This window comes from Alternaria hordeiaustralica (assembly GCF_023758085.1).
Source record: "Alternaria hordeiaustralica strain BMP 2776 chromosome Unknown scaffold_7, whole genome shotgun sequence".
Taxonomy (NCBI): domain Eukaryota; kingdom Fungi; phylum Ascomycota; class Dothideomycetes; order Pleosporales; family Pleosporaceae; genus Alternaria; species Alternaria hordeiaustralica.
The window spans coordinates 1,193,844-1,213,554 of record NW_026056779.1 but is presented as its reverse complement, the minus strand read 5'-3'; the positions used below and the strand labels follow the sequence as shown (position 1 = coordinate 1,213,554).

The window sequence follows — 19,711 nt, the reverse complement described above, 5'->3', positions numbered from 1 at the left end:
TGTGAAGTCCACAGATGGTCTCGCGGAACCTTGGGTGGGTGCTCGACCAGGCCGATCACACTGGCTTGAGCACCTACCTTTGGTCACGCAGGCATTGGGCGGAAGACTGAAGAGAACATAAGGCTAATACATTGGGTATAGGTTCACGGCGTCAGCTTCAAGAAGAGGGCCCCCAAGGCTGTCAAGGAGATCCGCGCTTTCGCTAAGCAGGCTATGGTATGTGCTATGGAAAAACTCCGGCCCATGGCACGCGCGCTACGTGCGTGTGTTGTCATGGTGTCGTCAAATATACAAACTCAGGCTAATTGTCTCGATGTAGGGCACCAACGACGTCCGCCTAGACCCCCAGCTCAACAAGAAGGTCTGGGAGTCCGGTATCAAGGGCGTTCCTTTCCGTCTCCGTGTCCGCATCTCCCGTAAGCGTAACGACGAAGAGGGCGCCAAGGAGAAGCTCTACTCCTACGTCCAGGCCGTCAACGTTAAGGACCCCAAGGGTCTCCACACCCAGATTGTTGAGGATGCTTAGAGGAATCCCGCGAACAAGGGGGAAGGATGATGTGCATATCAAAAGCATGGCGTTCCGGCGGGTTGTGCTGAGTAGCTACTATGGATATCTAGAGCGAAAGGCTGGTGAAATGATACCTCAATGACAGATCATGCCCCGCCACGTTTGATGGACTTGGAGACTTGAACCACTCTAATTACCTGCTGCCAAAATGAGTGATGTATTGAAGAAGAAATCCTTGCGACGGACTAAGATTTCATCACAACTGACAGCAAAGCAGACATTGACTAGGTACTGCCAGCGTCGCTCACTACCGTGCACATAAGTTATGCTGAGTACTAAAACTGTGGTCTATCAGATCATGTTCGGCTTCTCGCACTTTTCCAAAGAGTACCTTGCATAAGCGGCTCTACGTAGCTCGGCCCTGGGGGGAGCCGAACATTAGGTGCTTACCAAAGCCTTGGATACCGTTCGGCATGTCAGTTGCTCCAATGATTTCTTAGCAGAGAATATAGATAAAGCATAGAGAGCCACTTCCAACATGCAATTTGTATATTCTCGACCTTCATCAATCATCCCCGGTTGACGTCAGACACTCGTCTTACACCCCGCCTGTAACACGCGAACCACCAACTTTCACAACCCAACGATCGCACCACATAGCCATCCCTCACCCTGAAGAACGACCGCAAACATGGTGAACTTCAACATAGCTTACACCTCGCGTATCAATCCCGCCGGCGCAACACCGGTCCTCAACCAAGCACAAATCTGGGCCGGCCTACAGCGCAAGATACGTTTCGCCCAAGAATTCGTCCCCGTGATTGAAACCTGCGACGTACTGGAAGAAAAAGATGGTGTGGTAACCCGGGATGTCAAATTCAAGAAGGGAATGGGGCCCAAGGACCAGGCCAAGGAGGTTGTCAGGAGCTACTGGCCGAGTTGGGTAAGTACGGATTGTTTAGAGGAGAGTCGGGATTTTGACTGACGGCATTCAAAGGTCGATTTTGAGCAGGAGGATGGGACGCACATCCGCAATATCGTCTCCGATGGCCCGTCAGGGGAGATCGAGGACTTGAACATGACGTACATGTTTGAGTTTGTTGTGCCGCATGTGCAGGAGGGGACTCCGGAGGCGGAGAAGGAGATTCAGAAGTTTAAGGGTGTAGGTACATAGATTTGCATGAGTCAGATCAGTTGCTAAGCAGGTGACAGATGGCAAAGAAAGCGGTCGAGAGTAGTATTGATGCTATTCGGGAGATGGTCAAGGATGGGAGGATCAAGGAGTGAAGTCGCTTGTAAGCTCAGAGGCTATATCTTCATCTGGGCAATCAGATGATCCCGCATACTCAATAATCATCTTCGGACACCACTAGCTAGCAAACGATACTGCTCTGCAACGGCAGTGTCCGCAGAATCCCGCAACATCCATGTGTACGACGAGATAACGAATCTTTCAGTCCAATTATTCTGCTTTAAAGCCATCAAGACCGTTTCTCTGTTACTCTCAGTGCGAAATGACTGAACCACTTGCGCAATACCTGGCAACATACGTTTTTCGAGGAACTCATCTAACAGGCCCTCCTGTTCAGATAGCGCCATCATGAGCACGTTGTATATGAACCTGGAAGACAACGAGATACTGTATGTTTCCGCTGCCTTTCTCAAACCAGCATCGGCAATGATCGGTCTAGTCCTAGAGCCATGAAGTGGATCATCTATATCGGAACCGGAATTGAGGTAGTTGAGACCTCTCATGAGGAGACGCCGCATATCGCTTACAACATGGAAGTGTGAAGTTTTGTCACAAGCTCGGCAGGTACACTCAAAGCGTAGTATACGGTGACGGTCGTTCCTGGTCCTGCAACCAAAGTCTGATTCGTAACAAAAGAGTATCTCTGCGCCGGGTTCGATATCACAGGTGGCGTAGCTGATTATGCAGTCGTCAGGCTGAACGTCATCCGGGATCTTGCAGTTGGGAAGGCAAGAATGGTTGAATCCGGAATGCAGTAAGAAGAAGCCATGCGCCTTGCCAGGCTGTGCGGGGATAGTGAACGAGTTCTCTGCAAATGCCCTCTCCATGGTTGGAAAGATGCCGTCGCCATTGTCTCGAACACTGAGGAACTGGGCTTTCTCTTTCTTCGATAGTGCGCAGTAGGCGGCAAACACATCTCTTTCCTCGATCATCGAATGGGGCTTCCGGATGACGAAGAGAGGCCTTTCTTGTAGGATCTTTTCTCCTTTGAGGATCTTTCGCGTGGCAGATACACCCCATCCTTTCCCAGGTGAGACACCGAGTTTGAAAGGAGCATCGTTGGGGACTTGGATGCTGTGGTAAGCTGCCCAGGTGATGCTGAGGTTAGGTCATGCTCAGCGACGCGAATCCGGTTCGACTTACGGTGGTCAGCAATATTTTGGTGTGAATTCATGGCTCTCGACCCTTTCTTAGGTCTGCATTGCCGACGAAATGTGAATTACAGTTTGAAGAAGTAGCCGAACAAAACCTGTCAATGATATGCTGTGCCACAAGCGAACCTGCTGCGAAACGACAGGCAGCTTTGTAGCGAACAGGCGGCAAGGCACGCATCATGCAAGGAGCCCCTTGATGGATCACTCCATTGTCTCTGGCTTAATACTGCATTCTGGTGTATTTAGTACAGGCCTCTCAACATCTTGCGTCGACGTAAGGTTGCATCTGGCGCAGATGCAAGCCATCAGATGTCTCGCATATATCCGACGGGCTGCCTGGTAAGGCGTCCAGCTGTGACCAAGCTGTCCAATAGTCTGATTGAGAACACCATCGGCCACTTGGTCGCTCGATCGAATCATGACAGATGTGTGTCTTGATGATAATGAAAACATCAAGTTGTGTGAAGCCGTATAACATCTTCAGAGACTGCTTTGTTCGGGTGTAAATGGTGCTGTTATCGCAGAGTGGGTAGTCTTGGTCGCCATGGTGACATTCTCAGTGAGCCGGATATACAAAGTCAAATATAGTGACGGTGTCAAGATAGCTGCATCAAGGCATCTGCATGCATCGACAATGCGGCGGAAGTGTCGATGTGAGGAGGAAGGATGCAGGGTATCAGTCGATCGCGTGTGGAGCCCTGAGCACTAGTGCTTGCCTCTCGGCACGGGTAGTTCCAGTTGACAAACGCGACTTCACCGCGAAACCCGTGCCTCTGCAACAACGTCAGCGCCTCCCACCCCCACCACTGCGAGCAGCCAGGAAGACGGACCCGATCCAGGTCTAGCAACGCCCGACTACCAGTAGCCTCAGCAGCAGCTTGGCAAGCGTGCCCGCACAATCTCTCTGCCGCCCAAGTGCCCCACCTTTGTCTGTACACAACTTCTGCAAGGCAGCGAACCTTTGCGCGCCCGCCCTCCGCCCACGCCCCACGCGCCCATACGCAACCGCTGCAAGAAGCTGAGCCCACGCTTGAGCTTCTTGGGGACATAGACGATATCACAAGGCTGATTGGGAGCTTTTCCCGCCGCGCTGCAGCCCGCCATGTCTCTGTCAATTGAAGAGCTCGACGCCACAGTGCGCGCCTTCTACGAGGGCCGCGGTGAGCAAGTACGTATCTATGCGACCCCGACCAAGGCGTCCCATGAGATCACGGCTAACATGTCGCCCACTGCAGCAAAAGCAAGCTCAGGCTACGCTGAACCAGGTAGGCCTCTGCACTCACCATCGCTGCAGGCGTGTCCCGCTAACCCTCGCATAGTTCAAAGAGAACCCCGACGCATGGCTTCTTGTTGACAAGATCCTATCCGATGCGCAGTACCCGCAGACGAAGTGTGAGTGCAGCGACGTGCTACAAGGTTGGTGGTCCTCGTTGCTAACAGTCGGCAGATCTCGGACTCCAAGTTCTCGACAATGTCATCATGACTAGATGGAAGGTGCTGCCTCGAGACCAGTGTCAGGGTATGCTACAGAACACTCTGTCTTCCGAGCGCTGCTAACCCAGTCAGGTATCCGAAACTTCATCGTCAACTTGATCATCTCGCTGTCCAACAACGACGAAAGCCTCCGCAACGAGCGCACCCTCCTAAACAAGCTCAACCTCGTCCTCGTCTCCGTCCTGAAGCAGGAGTGGCCCCACAACTGGCCGACCTTCATCAACGAGATCATATCGTCCTGCCACAGCAGCTTAGGAATATGCGAGAACAACATGGTCATCCTGCGACTTTTGTCCGAGGAAGTCTTTGACTACTCGGAGGAGCAGATGACTTCGGTCAAGCGAAAGGAACTGAAGCAGAGCATGTGCGACGAGTTCACGGCCATCTACCAGCTTTGCTCAGAGGTTCTGCGGACAGCTACCGAGGCGTCTCTGATCAAGGCGACACTCGAAACCTTATTGCGCTTCCTCAACTGGATCCCTCTCGGCTACATCTTCGAGACACCTCCAAGCGGCCAGAGCCTGATCGAGACCCTGCGAAGCCGATTCCTCGAAGTCCCCGATTTCCGCAACATCACCCTGAAGTGCTTGACTGAAATCGCCGGTCTACACACAGAACCCGCGTACGATGATAAGCTCGTTTCCATGTTCACCGAGACATTGACGGCCATCTCGAAGATCATACCTCTTTCGCTGGACCTGAAGAGCACATACTCTTCGAGCAATGGTCGGGACCAGGAGTTCGTTCTGAATCTGGCGCTTTTCCTGACAAACTTCTTCACCATGCACCTGAATGTCATCGAAAACCTAATGAACAGGGACTTCCTTACGCATGGTCATTTTTACCTTATTCGCATAAGCCAGATCGACGACCGCGAGGTTTTCAAGATCTGCCTGGAGTACTGGACCAAGCTCGTCTCGGAGCTCTACGATGAGATGCAGGCGCTTCCCATAACGGACATGAACCCTCTCCTCAACATGGGCATTCCCGGCAACGGCGGTCGCGAGTTGGCCAACTACCCTCTACGGAAGAACAAGTACACCGAGATTTTGTCCAACCTCCGAACAGTCATGATTGAGAAGATGGTGAGGCCCGAGGAAGTCCTCATCGTCGAGAACGATGAGGGTGAGATCGTCCGTGAATTCGTGAAGGAGAGCGACACGATCCAGCTGTACAAGTCCACTCGCGAGTGCCTCGTCTTCCTTACCCACTTGGACGTTAACGACACCGAGCAAATCATGTCGGAGAAGCTGGCCCGCCAAGTCGACGGCTCAGAGTGGTCATGGGCTAACTGCAATACCCTCTGCTGGGCCATCGGTTCCATCTCTGGTGCCATGAACGAGGAGACAGAGAAGCGCTTCTTGGTCACCGTCATTAAGGATCTACTCGGTTTGACTGAGATGAAGCGCGGAAAGGACAACAAAGCCGTTGTCGCTAGTAACATCATGTATATTGTCGGTCAATATCCTCGTTTCCTCAAGGCCCACTGGAAGTTCCTCAAGACAGTCGTCAACAAGTTGTTCGAGTTCATGCACGAGACCCACGAGGGTGTACAGGACATGGCTTGCGATACATTCATCAAGATCGCGAACAAGTGTCGACGACACTTTGTTGCTCTTCAGCCCGGAGAGACCGAGCCTTTCATCGACGAGATCGTTCGCAACCTGAGAAAGATCACTGCCGACCTCTCACCCCAGCAAGTCCACACTTTCTACGAAGCTTGCGGTTACATGATTAGCGCGCAAGGACAGAAGAGCATGCAGGAGCGCCTGATCGCCGATCTGATGTCCCTACCAAACTCCGCATGGGACAACATTATCGCCCAAGCTAACCAAAACCCCGCTTGCCTCCAAGATTCAGAAGTCATCAAGATTGTTGGTAACATTATGAAGACTAATGTCGCAGCATGTGGTTCAATTGGACCCTACTTCTACCCCCAGATCGGCCGGATATACTTCGACATGTTGACAATGTACCGCGCGAGCTCACAGCTCATCGACGAAGCTGTCCAGCGAGAGGGTAATGTCGCAACAAAGATGCCCAAGGTCCGCGGCCTTCGTACGATCAAGAAGGAGATTCTGAAACTCATCAACACATACGTTGAGAAGGCCGACGACTTGGAGATGATCCACAATAACATTGTGCCGAAGCTGCTAGAAGCTGTCTTGATCGACTACAAGAACAATGTTCCCGATGCTCGCGAGGCCGAAGTGTTGAATGTCATGACGACAATTATCAACAAGCTACATGTACGTTGGCGACCCAATCTGAGCAAGCACATGGTCGGACTCGCTCAGCCACTATCAAAATATATGCTAACCTTCTCGCAGAGTATGATGGAGGACCAGATCATCAACATCATGGACAGCGTCTTCGAATGCACCTTGGACATGATCAACAAGGACTTCTCGGAATACCCCGAACACCGTGTCGAGTTCTTCAAGCTTCTACGCACCATCAACCTCCGCTGCTTCCCGGCTCTGCTGCGACTCGATGCCCGATCATTCAAGTTTGTTATTGACTCCTGCATGTGGGCAAGCAAGCACGACAACCGTGAGGTTGAGAGCGCCGGTCTGTCCATGTGCTTCGAGCTGGTTTCCAACATGTCCGAAACAGACCAGCAAACCTGCAACTCCTTCTTCCAAACATTCTTTACGACCATTCTTCAGGATGTATTCTTCGTGGTTACTGATAGCGATCACAAAGCCGGTTTCAAGTCCCAGTCGATGCTGCTGGCTAAGATGTTCTGGCTTGTCGACTCAGAGAAGCTGCAGGGTCCCATCTACACGTCGCCAGATATGGCACAGGCAGGCACCCCGAACAGAGAGTTCCTGCGGAACTTTGTCGGCAACCTGTTGGCGACTGCCTTCCCCAACCTCCAGACGTAAGTTATATCCGTTAGCTTGTATGACCCATACTAATCAAATCCAGTGCCCAAATTGCATCCTTCATCGACGGACTGTTTGCGACCAACTCCGACCTGAACCGTTTCAAGGTCATTCTGCGCGACTTCCTGATCTCCCTGAAGGAGTTCTCTGGCGACAATGCTGAGTTGTTTGCCGAGGAGCGTGAACAGGCTGCCAAGACCGCAAAGGAGCAAGAGCGTGAACGGGCTATGAAGGTCGGTGGTCTGCTGAAGCCTTCGGAGATGGATGATGATGAGTTGTGACTTGACGTCGAGTTGAACGCAAATGTGGCTACGCGCACGCCCTATGATAGCGCACGCGCCCCCCACGAGTCTGCAGAAAACAAACGCTCCGATGATTCTCTCGATGGATGGGACATGTATGGCTTGTGAGTATCAGTGGTTATGGTGACTGAAGAGACGGTCGCAACGCTGCGTTGGATGGGAAGCGTAGAGTCAGTCGTGTCGGCAAACTTGCGAGGGTGGGAAAATGGGTTCGTTTTGGTCTAATACCCTATAGACCTGTTACTTGTTCATTTGATACATGATTACCTAGCTGGCATGGACGTAGCCTGGCTTGGCTCACAGCCTAAAACTGATGGGAGCGCTGTAGGCGTCGAGGCAACGTCGTATTGAGAGTGGAGAATAAAGCTCAAGTATTGAATCATCTGCCACTTTTGTCCCCTTGATCCTACCTTGCGGCTATTGCGCATGTATGTAGAAGCTCACTCCCTGGCCGTCCCACTGTAGGTTGGATGTGAGATGGGTAGCATCATGCAGCATGACGAGACCTGCCGGAATACATGGCTCTATCGCGGAGAATCTTGCCTTCCCGTATATACAGACCCACATGCCGATGAGCCTCGATGATGGCTGTAGCAGTGCGCGCGTGCGAACATGATGAGCGGCGTGTGCATCGGCAGTCGCGATCAGGTGCCCGGAAATGCAATCCTCTGCGGTTGAGCTACCTAGCTGAGCTAGCAGGAGCCACAGCTGGCCCTTACGTAACCCGGCGGCGCTGCCACTACAACGTCGGACGCGTCGATTGGGCAGACAGCGCGACGGGACTACTGTTCGGCAGAATATCCGCATGCGACACCTCCCCTGCCCCATGCGACCGACCTAACGACATCCGTCTGTGAGCAGTTGCTGAACCTCGTGGCGGCTATACGCACGCTGATTCGCCCGCGCTCTCCAGTCGTGTGAACGACATGGGCATTCTGCCCTTCTGCCAGCGTATGCACAATCTCGTGGCCCTCCTACAATGAGTCGTCGGTGGCGTTCTCAAGCCAGGCCCCTCGTTCGGCATCTTCCAAATACCTGCTAACACGCTGTCTGACCAGGCCCAAGCGAGTCTATGGATTGAGCGGTCCACTGCAGGGTACCGCCAGCTGCATCGTGAGTGACTTCACTTCTCGACTTCCCTACCAACCACGCACGGCCGTTCTTTGGGCTGTCACCAGCAAGCCTCATCACGTCTTGAGCTTTTCTCCTGTCTCCACTGCCGAATAGGCGGCGGCCGAAGACCACACACCTGACATCGTGGGTCCTGTATGGTTGGATCTGCAACGCAACCCGGAACTGGATCCATCGCTTGTGCATCATCGTATGCGCATAGCCGCGAGGCTTCGAGAACAACACTTTTGAGTTTCTTCTTGCTACTAGCATCATGTACGTCTCCCCATCATATGGAGACCCTTCAACCCCGCCCACTGGTGGTTTTGAAAAAGACAGCCTCGTCGACGAGTCTTGCTTCCAAAGAAGACACTACTGACTCAGCACGCTTTTCCAGGAAGTTCGGAAAGCACATCCAGAAAAGGCAACTGGAAATCCCAGAATACGCCGCCAGCTTTGTCGACTACAAAGCACTCAAGAAGGTCCTTATGCTTTCCCTGCTATCGAGGCTTCACTAATCATGAATTCCGTAGCTCATCAAGAAACTTAGCGCTACACCAGTGATACCTCCACAGAGCGAGGGTTTTCAACATGAATCCCTGGATCCGCAATCGTCTTTGCAGGCAAACAAGGCCACTTTCTTCTTCCGAGTGGTAGGTCTTTGTGCCAGCGACATATACATAGGTTCTTACTTGATGCACAGGAACGTGAGCTCGAAAAGGTCAACACATTCTACCTACAGAAAGAGGCAGAGGTATGTTCTACTTATTGTGTGTGGGGTGCTCAGCGCTCACCTCTGTCGCAGTTGCGTCTGCGCTTGACCACGCTTCTCGATAAGAAGAGAGTCATGCAACAACACCCGCAGTCTGTCTCCAAGACATCCTCGCGATATGTTGCCCTCGAGGAGGGGCTAAAGCAGTTTAGCATGGATCTTAACAAACTTGAGGTGATTGGTCCGCACACACTCGGGGCTGCCCCCACTAACCTGACTTAGCAATTCGTGGAAGTGAACGAAACAGCCTTTTCAAAGATCCTCAAGAAGGTTTGATACACCCACTCTCTGTCGTCAACGGCCTGCTAACATTGCCTAGTGGGACAAAACATCCAAAGTCCGTTACCATCACCTGCGCATCACCGACATTGGCTGACTCCATACCAGTCAAGGGAAAAGCAGCTTTACCTCGCGCGCGCCGTCGAAGTCCAACCATGCTTCAACCGAGAAGTCATCAGCACGCTTTCCGATCAAGCAACCCAAGCACTCCTTGATTTCTCGGGATGGGCTGAAGGCGAAGGAGTACAAGCCCCTCATCCCACAGCCGAACCGCGCGTCTCCGAACCTGCTTTCGAAGCGAAACTCGAGCTCGACAACCAATTTGTGCAAGCCATCAACACCGCGAACCAAGGCAAGATAGAAGAATGCCTCGCTCGTCTGTCGACCCTCCCCGATGCAAGCGACCACATCTCTCGAGCGTTTCTCAGCACCGTTGCCGAAGCGCCAGAGTCTGCACTGCGAATTTTGCTCGACTCGAACCTAGTAAATCTCCAACAAGAGGATGAGATCAACGAGCGAAATTGTCTCCATAAGTCGGCCATCAGCGGCAGGATCGAAGTACTCAAACTTGGCCTATCGAGCAACGTGGATGTGCACGCGACGGACGTGTACGGCAGGATACCATTGCATTACGCCTGTATGCATGGATACGTGGAGCTGGTGCAGGAACTCATAAACGCTGCTCCAGAAACAGTGAACTTTCGGGATCAGGACAGCTTCACGCCCCTGATACATGCCATCGTGCACTCAAAGCTTGCTTGCGTGGAGATACTTCTTTCGCGAGGTGCTGATCTTACGCGTCTGGGTCCTGGAGAGCATGTGCCGCTCAATCTCGCATGCCAATATGCATCGCTAGAGATCCTGGAACTCCTTCTACAAAGGTCGGCAGAGATGCTTTCGGATGCGGAAGGGCTGTTCCCTCAACACTTGGTGGCACGATCGGGCAAGACGCCAGAAGCCTTGTTGATGCTGCGGAAATACGGCGCCGACCTCGACCAGCCAGACAAACTCTATCAATGGACGCCACTCTTTCATGCTGCGAGCGAGGGTCATGTGGAGTGTCTTAAGACACTACTTCAATGTCAAGTCGACGTAGACATTGTGGATGAGAAAGGTCTTTCCGCCATGTACTACGCGACATGGGAAGGGCATCTAGAGTGCATGCAGCTACTTGCTTCTGTTGGACGCGGTGTTGGGCTCATGACACAGAAACAGGCCTCGCCTCAAATATCCTCTCAGCTGTCCAGCTCAATGCCTACAGCCATGGATATTGAAGGCGATCCTGACGGCATTCCCGAGTTCATCCTACCACCACCGATCATACCCTTCCGAAGATATGGCCACAACTTCCTGGACACGAAGACGTTCGTAGTCATCAACTTCGAGAAGGTGGGCAAGGATGCTATTCGATTCTATGACGAATCGAAGTACCCTGCTGCAAGGCTTACCATCTCTTCGAAGAGCTCTGATCTTATACCACGCAATATCCTGCTACCCATACAAGATGAGTTCAAGGTCATCTCTTTCCAAATCGAGAACCTCGATACCTTCTCTATCGACTTCGACGTATACCCTACAATAGGATCAAAGGTCATCGCTCGCAGTGTGGCTTCTTCAAAGGTATTTACGGAGCGTTCGAAAAGCACGGGCCGATGGCATCTCGAACTGTTTGACCCAAGACTACGAGCCATTGGCAGAGTCACCTTCGACTTCCAGGTGGTTAAGCCGTTCCACGGAATTCCGCTCGAGATTACACACTTTGCAACTTACTGGAAGGCTACTAGTCAACTGGACTCACAGCCGCACACACTCATCACCGGGTCCAGCCTGTCTGGTGAATACGTACGCCTGTTCGTCCAACTGACTGCAGATGGCATACCGGTGCTACATCCGAGATGGAAGGTCAATCATCACGGGCTAGAAGTTCCGGTCAACATCCTTACGTATGCGCAATTCGCTGCGATCGGTGTCGCGCAAACAACCACAGCCGCAGACCAGCTTGCTGCGGAACTCGGCAACAATGGTTCGATCAACATACCGAATATCTATCAAATCATGGCATCTTCGTTCATTACACTGAAAGATGCCTTATCGGCACTTCCGGCTCACATTCATGTGGAGCTGCACGTTCTCTTCCCATCCCGGCTCGAAGAAGAACGCCTCAAACTCGGCCCCACGCACGACATGAACACTTTCGCAGATAAAATATTGTCTGTAGTCTTTGAACATGCACGTAAATTAAGGGAGCAAGGCGCGGGCGAGATCGATGGGACACTGAGAAGTGTGCTGTTCAGCTCCTTCAACCAGGACATATGCACGGTCATCAACTGGAAGCAGCCCAACTGTGAGTTCAATCATAGAACAATGAATGTAACAGATGCTAACATTGAGATAGATCCAGTTCTCCTCTGCAACGAGCTCGGAGCCGATACTTCGCAGTCGCCTTCTGGAAATACAAACATCATTCAAAGCAGCGGCCGCACGACAACGTCTGTAAAGGAGGCTGTGCAGATCGCTAGAGACAACAACTTCATGGGCCTGATTTGCAGTTCGCGATTACTGGTGAGAGGAATACGACTCAATACGCAGTTCAGTTCTAACAATGACTAGTCACTCGCTCCTGCCCTAATCGAATCGATCAAAACAGCCGGCCTTGTCCTCGTTACGGACATCACCGATTCCCCAGCCGAAGATGCCGCCCAACCCGCGAGCCTTCATGTAGCAAATCCGCGTCGACAGAACACACCCGACGGAGTCGATGGCTATCTCAAGGGCAATGGCGTACTCTGCTTCAACGAAACGGTCGATATGTAGACAGGGGTACGGGATGATGGTCAGCTTGATGGATCGGTTGTGGGCACATGGGCGAACGGATAATGGTGATACAGTTCAGGCGTTGCGCAATAGACTGGATATCTCGCGGGGGAATTACTATACCAGTAGAGGGAAGGGTGTCATGATGCTTTCATTAACAAGTGGTAACTGTCCGACGGCGTGTCTTATCCGGTGCAGCTGGTTATGGGTGCCGAATATGTTTTAAAGGCGCGCGTTATGTTAGCAAATTCGATATGCAAGTGAGATTGTTCAAGCAGTACCGTGTCTGGGCGAGGTGGTTTAGCATGTGATGGGGCTCGGCAGTGTCGATGGTCGCCGCAAACCGACAAGGGTGTGGCGTCCCGGTTCCGATTCGCGCGACGCCTCCATCGAAAAATGTCGAACGACGACATTTGTGGCTAGAAGCGCATGGTCTGTTGCCGCTTGTCGTTCGCTTTCGCATCTGTGTCTGAGCGCCCTACTCTCTGCAGTGCTTGGACCCTGCCGACCATGGTATACACATAATGTCGACTCTGAGCGCCCTTACTAGTCCGCTCCTCCGAAGGACGTGGACTTGCCGAGCTTGTATACGGTCCCAACGACACACGACGCCGCAACGACAAGGCCTATGGCAACAGCGAAACACGTCGGCCGGGCACAGTGCATTCTCGACCCGCCTTGGAGCGCAGAGGACATTTGCAAGCCAGGCCAATGAGGCAGCCAATGCCACGGCCAAAGCTGCGGGGAGGGGCTCAAAGGGCAGCAAGAGAAGGAGACGACTGCTGATAACTGGAGGTGGAGTCGCAATCGGCGCAGCTATCGTCACAGTAAACGACGACGCCAAACACGCCTATGTGGCAGCGCAGCGCAGCTACAGGGTGGTTGCGACGCTGGTACTCAACATAAGAGAGTATGTTATGTGCCTGGTGCAATCCAATTGAACACTCGATAGCTAATATACCTGTTCCCACAGCTATCGCGACATACTCAAGCGTGATGATGAGCCCGACTACAACGAGCAACTCAAAGCCTGCCACCTCCGATGCGCCAAACGTACCCTCCGCACGCTCGAGAAGAACGGCTCCATCTTCATAAAGCTGGGACAACATCTGAGCAGCATGAACTACCTCTTGCCGAACGAATGGTGCGATACCTTTATACCGCTACAAGACCAATGCCCGATATCCTCCTTCGAATCCATACAGGACATGTGCCGGCGAGACACAGGTCTGGAACTCTCAGACTTCTTCTCAGAGTTCGAGGAACGGCCCATAGGCGCGGCCTCGCTGGCTCAAGTGCACCGCGCAACAGTCCGTGAGACTGGCCAGAAGGTTGCCGTCAAGGTACAACATCCTGCGCTGGACGAATGGGCCAAACTCGACCTGGCCTTGACGAGCTTCTCCTTCACAACGCTTAAGCGCTGGTTTCCCGAATACGATTTGACCTGGCTATCCGACGAAATGCAACTCTCTCTCCCACAAGAACTCGACTTCGCCCTTGAAGGGAAGAACGCTATGCGCGCACGTGAGTACTTCTCCCACGTCCGCGATGTGCCCGTCGTCATACCTAAAGTTCTCTGGGCCAAGCGCCGACTGCTTGTCATGGAATACGTATCTGGATTCCGGACAGACGACCTCAAGAGCTTGGACGAACACGGCATTGATAGAGATGAAGTGTCGGCAGCCTTGGCTCGGATATTCAACGAGATGATCTTTGGCAGAGATGCACCACTTCATTGCGACCCTCACGGTGGAAACATCGCCATTCGACACAACCCCGCTCGCGGAGGCAAGTCCAATTTCGATGTTATACTATACGATCACGGTCTCTATCGCGACATTCCCTTGCCCCTGCGACGCAACTACGCAAAGCTTTGGCTCGCCGTCTTGGACGCTGACGAAGCTGGTATGCGCAAGTACGCCTATGAGGTAGCAGGGATCAAAGAAGAGCATTTTCCTCTATTCGCGTCGGCAATCACAGGAAGAGACTATACCGTGCTGGCGAAGAAGGAGAGTGGCACAGGTGGCGTGATGACGAGCAGGACCAGTGAAGAAAAGAAAGTCATTGGAGATGCTTTGGGAGACGGGCTGATTGAGAGCCTTATTGAGCTGCTTGGACAGGTTCCGAGGGTGATTCTGTTGATTTTGAAGACGAACGATCTGAGTAAGTCGTGCCACTATTCTCCATCAGACCTTGATACTGACTATTCCTCAAGCGCGCTCTTTGGACGAAGGTCTACATACACGCCAAGGCCCCATGCGCACTTTTCTCATTCTAGCCCGGTATGCTAGTCGTACGGTTTACGAAGAGAGTCTGGACAACCTCAACGGCAGCGTGCTTTGGCCGAGCAACTTCCTTAGCTGGCTGGGCGCGTGGACGAGACACATGCGAGTCGAAATGCAATTGAGTGGATACGAGACGTACCTCAAACTACGGGCGCTGCTGGGTATGCAGAAGATTGAGATTGGGGATAGTTTTAGAGAGTAAGACGATGAGCATGGAGTTTGGCGTGATAGAGATTAGATTTCAGCATATGGTTGCATTGGAGCAGGTGGATGGTTCGCACTAGATTAGGAGTACAGCGAAAAAAGTTCATTCTGAAACTTGAAAGTCATGTCTATCTAGATGGGCACATGTGGCGGTGCAGTATTACAGTGAAGTGACGGCAGTACCCACTCGGCCTGAGCATACGGCAATACGGAACAGGCGGGACGTGATTTGAGCTGGACCATACGTGTGGCGGTGCCGTTTACCCAGGAATGTGTGGCCTTGCATGTGGCTCGCGTCTAGACGAATGATAGTCTTGGTGTTTGACTGGTGGTTTACAGTGTGTTTGAGGCGAGGTCGGGTGATGGAGTGCAGCTGAGGCGTCGCAGCGAGCGCCCAGAAGCTCGAAACATGTACGGGCAAGACCAAGAAAACGTAGATGGGACTGGAGACGGTTCCAGCACCATGTGTGGCAGCAGAGATGTGGTCGAGGGATACGCTCTTATTTCGGTCCATGGATATGCTAGCGGGCGGTGACAGGGAGGTCGGGCGGGTTTGACATCATCGATGCCATGCGTCTCGTGGGCAAACGCAATCCTGACAGACACGCGTTCGCCATCCAGACAAGGAGTACACCTGCCAGGACTCTTGTTGCTACTATTCTGAACCCAATTCCCCGTGGAAAGCATATATCGCGAGTTGGTTCGGCTCCAGTTGTCAGCAGTTCGCATCGGTCTCCAACCAGGCGGGGCAAGCGCCAAGGCAGCACAAGGCATCCTCGCGCAATCGCATCGTTCACGCCGCAGCGCTCAACGCCCTAGCCGCCGGGCCTGGACAGCAGAGACAGAGGCGGGATAGCGACTGGCAGCGATTGCAAAGGATTGTATAAGCGACTGCCATCGCCAGGCCGGAAGCTCTTCGGGCAGGACCGTGAACGCCCGCCGCATTTGCCTTTGTAGACTGCGCACGGCCGCCCTGGCACCGCACAGCCTCCTCCAGTACCTGTACTGCAGCACCCTCGTCGCTCCGCCGCAGCCCAGAGACGCCATACATCACCACCACGACGGCCCTCCGCGAAGAGGCCCCCGCAATCACCGCGAGCTCTGAGAGCCGCCCCCCGACCGCCGCCTCCAGCTTCCCTTCTCCCGCACCTGCGCGCCCTGCTGTTGCGCTGCATATCCGCGCATCATGGACGGCGCCGGCCAGCCCAACCTGCGCATCACCAGTACGTCTGACCTCCTGTGACCCCCGAGACGACACTGACACGCTGCAGTCATCGCCGCCGATGGGCTCTACAAGCGCGATGTGTTCCGTATGTATGCCCCCAGCCAGGCCCATGGCGTCACGTCGCTCATGCATGTGCTGCAGGATTTCCGGACCCCTTCGCAGTGGCCACAATCAATGGCGAGCAGACGCGCACCACGAGCGTCATCAAGAAGACGCTGAACCCCTACTGGAACGAGAGCTTCGACATGTACGCTGCCCCGGGCCCGACCCTCGCCTCCCACGCTTTCGCATAACGCTAACACACGACACAGGAAAGTGAACGAAGAGAGCGTCCTCGCGGTTCAGATCTTTGACCAGAAGAAGTTCAAGAAGAAGGACCAGGGCTTCCTGGGCGTCATCAATGTCCGCATAGGGTCGGTGATAGACCTCGACGCGGGCGGGGATGGTAGGCCTGATCCATGCCGCTCCTGCGCCATGTGCTAACAAACCCTCAGAGATGCTTACGCGCGATCTCAAAAAGTCCAACGACAACATGGTCGTCCACGGCAAGCTTATCCTCAACCTCTCTACTAACCTCACCGCGCCCATCAGCCAAGGCGGCCAGAACGCCACCCGCCCGACCGCATCCCCGCACCCATCCGTAAACGGGGCTCCTGCTGGCGCTGTGCCAACTCCGCAACAGTCGACGACGAACCTCCACCCTCCTGACGTATATCCCGGCCAGCAACGGCCATCAGTCGCAGGCCAACCCGCTGCCCAGCGTCTCAGCCAAGCGCCTCCAGCAGGCACGCCAACCGGCCCGCCCGCTGGACCTGGTCCCGCGCCAAATGGAGCAAACCCCGCTCGCAACAGCGGCGGTGCATACAGCGCCTTTGAGGATGCGCAAGGAAGACTACCGAATGGCTGGGAGCGCCGTGAGGACCACCTAGGGCGAACCTACTACGTCGACCACAACACCAGGCAGACCACCTGGATCAGGCCAGGCGCAGGCTTCAACGAAGCAGACCAGCGCCGAGATGTAGCTGCGCAGACTCAACAGGAGCGCATGCGACATCAGAACCGCATGTTGCCCGAAGACCGAACGGGAGCCAACTCACCTACCCTCACCGAGCGCCAGCCATCGCCGCCCGCTGGCTCAGCCAACGCCGCAAGCATGATGGCGACTGGAGCGACTACTGCTGGAACAGGAGAGCTCCCGTCTGGTTGGGAGCAGCGGCATACCCCCGAGGGCCGGCCATACTTTGTTGATCACAACACGCGAACGACAACATGGGTGGATCCGCGCCGACAACAGTACATTAGGATGTACGGTGGTCAGGCCGCGAACGGAAGCACAATCCAACAACAGCCCGTCTCTCAACTTGGACCACTACCATCTGGATGGGAAATGCGCCTCACCAACACGGCCAGAGTTTACTTTGTGGACCACAACACAAAGACCACCACGTGGGACGATCCGAGATTGCCTTCTTCGTTGGACCAGAACGTACCTCAGTACAAGCGCGACTTCCGTCGCAAGCTCATCTACTTCAGATCGCAACCTGCACTGCGCATTGTCAGTGGCCAATGTCACGTCAAGGTGCGCCGAACGCATATTTTCGAAGACTCGTACCACGAGATTATGCGCCAGAGTGCTGCCGATCTGAAGAAGCGACTAATGATCAAGTTCGACGGTGAAGACGGTTTGGATTACGGAGGTCTTTCTCGAGAATTCTTCTTCCTGCTTTCCCACGAGATGTTCAACCCCTTCTACTGCTTGTTCGAATACTCTGCGCACGACAACTACACTCTTCAGATCAACCCTCATTCCGGAATTAACCCCGAACATTTGAACTACTTCAAGTTCATTGGTCGTGTTGTTGGTCTGGCCATTTTCCACCGCCGTTTCTTGGATGCCTTCTTCATTGGAGCTTTCTACAAGATGATCTTGAGGAAGAAGGTCGCCCTCCAGGACATGGAGGGTGTCGATGCGGACTTCCATCGCAACTTGGAATGGATGCTGTAAGTTGAGTATCTGATTTCAAGTAAACATGAGCTAACAACGGTAGGAACAATGATATCACAGACGCTTTAGAGCTGACCTTTGCAACCGACGACGAACGTTTCGGTGAAACCGTCAGCATTGAGCTGAAGCCCGGAGGTGATGACATCGAGGTGACTAATGAGAACAAACACGAATACGTTGAGTATGTGACCCTGATCTTGCTCTGTTCCAGAGTCGTGCTAACCGCTTAGGCTCATTACCGAATGGCGCATCCAGAAACGAGTTGAAGAGCAATTCCAGGCTTTTATCACCGGATTCCATGAACTCATCCCTGCGGATCTTGTGAACGTCTTTGACGAACGTGAGCTCGAACTACTCATCGGTGGTATTGCCGATATCGATGTCGACGACTGGAAGAAGCACACCGATTACCGTGGCTACACCGAGAACGACGAGGTCATCCAGAACTTCTGGAAGTGCATTCGCAGTTGGGACGCTGAGCAGAAGTCCCGTCTCCTACAATTCGCTACTGGTACATCACGTATCCCCGTCAACGGATTCAAGGATCTGCAAGGTAGTGATGGACCAAGAAGATTCACGATCGAGAAGGCTGGTGAGCCCAACCAATTGCCAAAATCACATACATGGTATAATATCCATCCAAGTCAATACCCGCGTCAACTACTAACAAGATGCTCAGTTTCAACCGTCTCGATTTACCACCGTACAAAACGTTCGAAGCACTCAACCAGAAACTTACAATTGCTGTTGAGGAAACCGTCGGTTTCGGACAAGAATAAACACATTGCTGTCCAGGAGAAGCCGTGCGCGTTGACTGCAGTTGCGGTCGAGGAAGTGTGGAAGACTACTACATGGCGTTGTCGTCCTTGTACAAAATCTGCGAAAGGAAAGGAGCATCATTAGTATATGGCGAGAGCACGCTCCTTGGGATGGTATATGATACTTGTGGTTTTCAGAACTTGTCTCTAATCTGGCTCACCTCCAGTGTATGCGTGGGACATATTTGCATTGCTTGCACGTGCGCATGTGGCGTTTTAGGGTTGAGAGAATCGGAAGTAGGATAGCGCTTTTCTTACATGAGCGCTGCGTCAATCGAAGATGATGAGGTATGAAAGGAGTCTACGTGATATTTTGATATGTCTGATGTGTGTTGAATTGGTGTGTGCTAGGTTTCAGTTGATACTTTTTTGGTGACATGATATCGTTCACATGAATCTGAGCAGTCTGATGGTCTTTCGTGGAGGTAATCCGGAGGAACATATATCAGTCCACCGCGGCACGGCACATGATCTTTCAATGTAATTTCCATTCTCATCATAGACTCATCTACATGTGCCAGCCACGGGCCTCAAGCGCGTGGATAGCGAGATTTGGGGAGCGAACGCCCGTGCTTGCCGATCAGTCACCACGATGAGGCTG

General features: G+C 53.1%; 5 protein-coding genes across 5 annotated transcripts; all 5 read left to right on the top strand.

The window, feature by feature from the left end:
* Nucleotides 1–213: 213 nt before the first annotated feature.
* On the top strand, nt 214–526 carry J4E84_004823 (uncharacterized protein; the record flags this gene model as incomplete). Its single annotated transcript, XM_049387424.1, has 2 exons — nt 214–220; nt 342–526. 2 exons carry the CDS (start codon nt 214–216, stop codon nt 524–526), a joined length of 192 nt encoding a protein of 63 aa, XP_049245197.1.
* A 3,490-nt stretch (nt 527–4,016) lies between these two features.
* On the top strand, nt 4,017–7,577 carry XPO1 (Exportin-1; the record flags this gene model as incomplete). Its single annotated transcript, XM_049387423.1, has 7 exons — nt 4,017–4,082; nt 4,150–4,179; nt 4,234–4,306; nt 4,362–4,433; nt 4,481–6,657; nt 6,739–7,292; nt 7,340–7,577. The coding sequence occupies 7 exons, from the start codon at nt 4,017–4,019 to the stop codon at nt 7,575–7,577; spliced, it is 3,210 nt and encodes a 1,069-aa protein (XP_049245196.1).
* Nucleotides 7,578–9,228: 1,651 nt separating this feature from the next.
* Nucleotides 9,229–12,369, top strand: J4E84_004821 (uncharacterized protein; the record flags this gene model as incomplete). Its single annotated transcript, XM_049387422.1, has 2 exons — nt 9,229–9,237; nt 9,868–12,369. The coding sequence occupies 2 exons, from the start codon at nt 9,229–9,231 to the stop codon at nt 12,367–12,369; spliced, it is 2,511 nt and encodes an 836-aa protein (XP_049245195.1).
* Nucleotides 12,370–13,097: 728 nt separating this feature from the next.
* Nucleotides 13,098–15,060, top strand: J4E84_004820 (uncharacterized protein; the record flags this gene model as incomplete). Its single annotated transcript, XM_049387421.1, has 3 exons — nt 13,098–13,483; nt 13,547–14,736; nt 14,825–15,060. 3 exons carry the CDS (start codon nt 13,098–13,100, stop codon nt 15,058–15,060), a joined length of 1,812 nt encoding a protein of 603 aa, XP_049245194.1.
* Nucleotides 15,061–16,248: 1,188 nt separating this feature from the next.
* Nucleotides 16,249–19,071, top strand: J4E84_004819 (uncharacterized protein; the record flags this gene model as incomplete). The annotated part of the gene is made up of 8 exons (XM_049387420.1): nt 16,249–16,285; nt 16,334–16,372; nt 16,429–16,534; nt 16,599–16,732; nt 16,782–18,288; nt 18,336–18,473; nt 18,523–18,918; nt 18,972–19,071. 8 exons carry the CDS (start codon nt 16,249–16,251, stop codon nt 19,069–19,071), a joined length of 2,457 nt encoding a protein of 818 aa, XP_049245193.1.
* Between the last annotated feature and the right edge of the window lie 640 nt (nt 19,072–19,711).